Consider the following 6,613-nt stretch of genomic DNA (forward strand, 5'->3'; position numbering starts at 1 on the left):
TTCCAATGGGTTTCCTTCCTAATGTACCATTTTTCACAAAATCTTACCAGCGCCTTCCTTCTAGCCTCCGTTGTACCATCATAGATCCCCTCACTAACCTTTTCGTCCAACTTCCTAATCTCACCAACTGCATGTCTTGCACCCAACTCTTAAATTCTTCTGCTGAACCCGGCAAACTCTGCAACCCTTTTCGATCTTCAACTTGCAAAATCTCATTGAAGTCCCCCATCAAACAAAAAGGAACCTGACACAAACCTGCTATATAGCTCAACTCCTCCCACACCACCCGCTTAGCCTCCCTACCATGCGCCCCATAAACCAAACAGTAAGCACACTGAAAGTTGTTCTTACTTAACACTCCCTCAATGCACAACCATCTCTCTCCTTTATAACAATTCCTTTTCTGAAACATATTATCATCCCACAACAACAGGAGCCCCCCGGCTACCCCAACAGATTCCACAAACTCCCAATCTACAGAACTGTTACCCCAAATCCTACCAACATCATATTTCGAAATATCCTCCCTTTTTGTTTCAATCAAGCCTACCATGTTTAGATTATACTTTTTCTTCAACATTTTGACCATGCTCAACTTCCCGTCCCCCCTCAAACCCCTTATATTCCAACAGCTCACAATCATTTAATCAAAATTTTGCTCACCTTATGTTTGTTCTTTGGACGACTCCTTCTTGCCTTTTCTTTCTGTTTTGCCAGCTTTCGTTTTTTTTCTATTTTTTCATTATGAGCTTTCAATATACTCATGATATCCACTTCCTCATCATACAGCACAGCACCAGATTCCACCGCCAGTGCCCAGGTAACCTCATTTTCCTTGGCCTGTTCTTCCATGGAGATGCAGTTATCCTCTCCCTCAGTAAGCAAATGGAAATATATATAAACAAAGTGCAAATTAAGGATCAAACTCATACATATTAATTGATAGAATTTTTTAAATAAACTTTTAAAATTAAAAACTTCTTCCTAATATATGTTGGACTCATAGGGTTTGCGTGATATTCTGTTTATTAATAGTTTGGCCCATGAACTCGCTGCATCGTCTTGATTAGCCTGTTCTAGCTTTTCATTCATAGAGATCACACATTCAGATTCTGCTGACTTCTCTTCATCTTCATTGATGCCAATCTGCAATGGTTCTGAAGCCTCCTGCTGCTCTGGAAACTCAGTTGATCCGGTACCTTCATTAGGAGAAGCTGGAATTCCAGATTCTAAGGTTTCTTTGAGCTTCAGGGTGATTAGGTACCAGCTCAAGAGATCTTTGTTGAACACAGCTACCATTTTCTTTTTAATAGTGAATTTCAATGCTTCCTTTACTTTGTGATGATTGGATGAAGACTCGGTTGTGAATCATAAAAGTGAAGGCATTTCAAATCAAACTATGGTGTGAAAGGAGATAAACCAAACATTTCTCTTTTTTTTTTTTTTTTTCTTTCTTAACATGATTTATGTAATTGACTTGAACTGATTGTGCAGCTCATATGGGACCCCTTTCAACCCAAATAAATAGCAGTAGTTCTTGGCCAAAAAAAAAAAAAATAGCAGTAGTTAATGTTAAAATATATTAGGATTAATTAATATTTATTAGAATTATTTAATATATCTAAACATTTGTTATAAGATATTATGTTTTTATTATTTCGATTTTCTTAGATTGCGTTTGGAAGAAAAACTGAGACTGAGTTATGTTGTATTATATTTAGTCTAAGATACATATAAAAATTAAGAGGTAAATTTGGATTTTAAAAAGTTAAATGATGATACTTTAAAAAAAGTATTATTAAAATTTTAATTTCTATCCAAAAATTTTCAATCACTTGTGTTTCTACTTTCTAGAGGTATTGAAGGTGAAGGGATTAAAATTTTAGTTTTAACTCAGCAAACACAATACTAAATTTCAGTCTTTGGAAAAAAACACTACTTTAACAACTATAAATATCCTTATATATTATATCATCTTACACAATTTGAATATAAAAAAATATTTTTTTTAAATAAACGTTTAAAATTAAAGACTTCTTCCTAATATATGTTGGATTCATAGGGTTTGCGTGATATTCTGTTTAGTTGGATCATGTGCCCCTCTAATCAGGAGTGGACTTTATTGTTGGGAGAAAAAAAGAAAGAAAAATTATAGAAGACACAGTGTATAATCCTATTGAGAAGAATATGTATTAACATGGAATAAAATTTGAATACAGGCTTCCTGCAAGACAGCAACTGCTGCAAAACTAATTCATGCGAACGGAATATATAGCACCCTCAACAAAAATAAGGAAACAAAAAAGAAAAGAAAAAATCACTTTGAAAGAAAAAAAATTGGGTGAAATCAGACCGGAATGCACAGATGCTGGTCCACCATAAAAGTTACAAGGCCGATGTATGTATCCATTGTCCATTATAGGACATTGGCTTCTCCGTTTGGTTGAATTCAGATTCATTCTTGTTTCTGAAAGACCAGCATTCTATTCTCTTCTCTTCTTTATCCACAGGCCAGAAAATTCCTCAGATGTACTCTTATTAACATATCAGTTTTGTTGTTCAGAAACAGAAAGCGTAGATGCTTGCACACCTATCACTTTGGTGTCGTGCCTTCTCTTAGTTCTACTGCGCCTTGTTCTTGGCGTTTTCGTTTTTGTAGAATGCTTGTTTATCTGCTGGTCTTGTGTTTGAGCGCCAACTGACATTTTCTCATTAGATGGGAGCTCAGGAGGGGCATCTGGCCATGGAGTTCGCTTCGAGGGGACAGTGATGTCCAGAGGAGGGTCAATTATCCATCTGCATCAAATAGAGTTACCACATATGATCAGCCAATAGGACCAATCGTAGCATGCTTAAAGTTTTTACCTAAAAATAGTACAAGCACAAAAATTGGGGTGAGATGGACCCCCAAAATAAACTAAATTGACTTTCAGACGAAACTTTAGGAAGTACAAACAGAAATACCACTTATTTGACTAATACTTCAGTATCCAAGGGAAGAGCATATTACGGAGCAAGAAACATAGCAGTCAGCAAAAGTTGACTTAATGAAGAAAAAGAAGTAAAGGGAAAAACATGGTGGGTGTGAAAAGTATGCACCACCTACTTGTTGGACAGGATGTCCTAAATAGAAGGTAAGGCTTAGAGATTAGATTGATGGTAGAATGAGTGAATGACCAAACATAATCTTGGGCATCTTCTTGAATGTAGAAAAATATTATGTAATGATGCAAGATCCTAATCCAAGCATCATGAAAAAACTATTAAATAATTGACTAGATAATCTGGTTGAAGTTTATAGCCATTAGACAAAACCGAAAATTCCAACAAAAAAGCAGAGGATGTCCCATTTGATAATACTTGGCCTTTCTTCTAGCAAATCCATCTAAATGCAGAAACTGACTTGACATGTATTCTAAATTAAAATCACCAATTCTTGGAGAATAAGTTCGGAGTGATGTTGTCCATTTAATCAGGAAAACAATCAGAGACTATTGTTTCCTTGTACTATAAATTCTCCTTTCCCTTTGAACATTTTGGTTATTTCAGGTCAGCCAAATATAAAGGGGAAGAATGTTTTGTATACAGTGAGTTTCTCAGATTCAGCTTTGCATGAGAGTCTCTACAAGTCAGCACAATAGTATTCCTAGATGTTTTAACATAGACAATATTATATGGTTTCTGTAAAAATTCTGCCCCAGTTTAGCAACAGTTTGATTTACCCGGTGGGCTTTCCTTGACTCGATCTGACCAGGATCATCTTATCTATTGCTTCAAAAGAACTACTTACGTGGGGAAACTATGAATATCCTAGAAAATAAGTCCACATTGAATGATACCAATGGCCAATTTAAGTATACATCTATATTCCTAATAAGATTATCCCATGGATAGCATCAAACTTGAGAGTAAAAATGAAGTTTCTAAGTCAAAGAGAAGAGGACTTACTGAGCAGGGAATTTGCTGTCTGAGCGAGCTTCAACCCGCAACCACCAAAGCAAAACTTGGCGGCCACAATTCCCAAGTGGTTCTACCACGGAAGTGGTCTTGAGCAAGGACAATGGACTCTCTACCTCCTCTCCAGCCCCATCCAACTCATCAAGATCCTTAACCCACTCTGGCTTGTCATCAACATCCTTCCATACCAATCTGGAATTCAACACAAATCCAGACCACTCTAGCTTCCTGGGCAGTACAGGTGCCCGGTCATCAATATAAACCGCACTTCTTCCTACATATTGCAACGAATTGAAGGTGTGCCATCCAACTAACTTATTGGTAGCATTACAAGCAGGACCCTGCACGGGCATTGGGGTGGATTCCTCCTCGCCCTCTCTTTGAATCGTAGCCGAAGAGTCAGTAGAATGAAGAAGTATCCCAACCGAAACAGCACCAATCCACTTCACATTTTGGATTTCATCAAATAGCTCCATACTATGCATATTACTATCATCAGCAAACATCACAACGCCATCCAGCTTCTGTTCCCTCACAATCCTGTTTAGTCACATGGCAACAAAATCAATCAAAACATTCCATTGAGGAATCACGCCATAGAATAAAATCGCCAATAATTATACCGTTTTCCACTGTATTAGACACGATACAATACAAAGAAGTGGAAAAAATAGTAACGTTTGATCCATAATCAAGTTTCCATAATAACAAAAGGAGAATGCTAGGGGGAGTCACTTTAGTTAAAAAAAAAGGGGGGGAGAAGAGTTGGTTAGGAGGTAAAGCCAAGGAAAAAGTATCAACAAACATTATTGGTAACGGAATACTTCGAATAACAGAAAGCAACTGGAATTTCGATCAATGAAAAACCAAAAAATAATAAAGAGCTCAGAATTCACGCACCCCAAAGCATGAAGACGCATACGAGACTCCAATTTGTGTCTTCCCTCCCAAGAATTCGGCATTGTTTGCCTAAACCCAACGTGGATAGTTCTGAGTCCCGATTTAGCAATGATGGAAGCAGTTTCGTTGGTGACGCCACCAGCCTCCACCACGATCCAAACCAGATCGTACGGCACCAGCATCAGAGAGTGCATAACGCCGGTCAGGTGAAGCTTCTGGAAAGTTCTGGCGTAGGTCGGGGTGACCGCGATCACCGTCCTAGGGTTCTTCACGCCGAACAGCGCCCTCTGCTCCCTCTGGACCCGCTCAAGTATCTGGTGAGCCTTCATTACTTCCACGGGATCCGGATGCGGCCACGGCCGGATTCGGATCCCGTGCCGCCCGACCACCACCCTGCTGGTGGAGCTCGCCACGACCGCCGTCATGTTCCCAGGGACGCTGTCGGCGGCACCGGTGACGGGAGTCGAGCGAACGTCGAGGTGAGAGGCGATTTCGGCTGCGCCGCGGAAGGGAGCTGTGTAGAGGTTGGTGGCGGAGGTGGAGAAGATGAAGAAGAAGACGAGACGGGAGAAGCGGAAGCCAAGGACGAGGCTGATAAGGCAGCATACGCCGTGGAGTACGAGCCAGAAGACCGCCGCCGGCGACTTTACCGAGCCATCAGCAGCGGAATCGAGCTGGGCGGATCCTCTGAAGCTGTTGCTCCGGCGGTTGAGGTAGCTCTGCTGCAACGCCGAGAGCTTCATTCTGTGTGTGTATGTAAGCGCGCGCGTGTGGCACACACTCTGTGAAAGTCACGCGGATTCAAATCAAAGAGAGGATTGAAGTGATAGAAGGTTGTTGGTGGCTAATGTGTTATTGAGGTTGGGGATTTGGTTTTTGAAGGGGATGGAGGAGCAGGTTGGAGATGGTGGTGGTGGTGGCTTTTGCTTTAGGTTGCTGCTTGCTCCTTCCTCTCTCATTTAATCCTCCTTCATTTCTTTCGATTTACGGATAACTTCTCTTTTTTCAAAATTAAAAATGATTAATCACTCTAACCACTTTCCGCTTCCACAATTATTGAAATGTAAAATGAAAAAATGAAGAAAGGCAGACTCATTCTTCGCCCTTGTTGGTAATTGCTAGTAGTATTTGTATTACTGTTATGCTGGGGCTAGCTAGCCACGTGTACGCGTGGACACGTTCTATTGGATACAGTAATATTTAGATTAGCAATTTGGTAATCCAGTCTTGTTAGTAGACTGAGAGTGACATATTAAGTCACACAGTAATTAGATTTTTTTTTTTTACCTTTTTTGAAGTTATATATATATTCAGCCTAATAAGTCGTCGGAGAAAAAGGTGTGTTAAAATCATTGAAAACTATAGCGGTTAATTACTTTAGATTGAAACAATTAAGTCGTGTCTCTTATTGTTTTCAATTTCTTTCTATATCGGTACTGGTATGTGTTGCCAATTACAATAATATATACGGGTAACGTTTTACTTCTAATAATTGCCAATATTTGACCTGGTTCAAATCAAACCTGTTTCCCTATAAAATCCACCCTCAACTTCAATCATGGCTTTTTTTTCCAAGCCCCACAATTGTAAATTTTTCATCTACGGTTCCTATACTGGGCTTTTTGCAACGGTGTGTCAAATTATGGATGAGAGTGACAGAAAATCAGTAATACGTAGCCACTTATGTCTTATATCTCTCTGTGGCAGGTTTAACTCGTGCATCACCACTCACCAGCAACAAATTCTGCCCATATAG

At 39.5% G+C, this 6,613-nt stretch overlaps 1 protein-coding gene across 1 annotated transcript; it reads right to left on the bottom strand.

The window, feature by feature from the left end:
- Nucleotides 1-2,168: 2,168 nt before the first annotated feature.
- Nucleotides 2,169-6,029, bottom strand: LOC107642746 (putative beta-1,4-xylosyltransferase IRX14H). Its single transcript, XM_016346209.3, has 3 exons — nucleotides 4,858-6,029; nucleotides 3,949-4,497; nucleotides 2,169-2,796 (listed from the first exon to the last, which is right to left on the bottom strand). Exons 1-3 carry the CDS (start codon nucleotides 5,598-5,600, stop codon nucleotides 2,547-2,549), a joined length of 1,542 nt encoding a protein of 513 aa, XP_016201695.2. The 5' UTR covers nucleotides 5,601-6,029; the 3' UTR covers nucleotides 2,169-2,546.
- Between the last annotated feature and the right edge of the window lie 584 nt (nucleotides 6,030-6,613).

Source organism: Arachis ipaensis, chromosome B5 (genome assembly GCF_059453495.1).
Source record: "Arachis ipaensis isolate K30076 ecotype BB chromosome B5, ASM5945349v1, whole genome shotgun sequence".
Lineage (NCBI taxonomy): Eukaryota > Viridiplantae > Streptophyta > Magnoliopsida > Fabales > Fabaceae > Arachis > Arachis ipaensis.

Coding starts and splice junctions, on each gene's coding strand:
- LOC107642746 (XM_016346209.3), bottom strand. CDS start 5,600: ATGAAGCTCTCGGCGTTGCAGCAGAGCTACCTCAACCGCCGGAGCAAC. Junction 4,498..4,857: donor ATGCGTCTTCATGCTTTGGG/GTGCGTGAATTC, acceptor GTGACTAAACAG/GATTGTGAGGGAACAGAAGC. Junction 2,797..3,948: donor GACAGCAAATTCCCTGCTCA/GTAAGTCCTCTT, acceptor TATTTGATGCAG/ATGGATAATTGACCCTCCTC.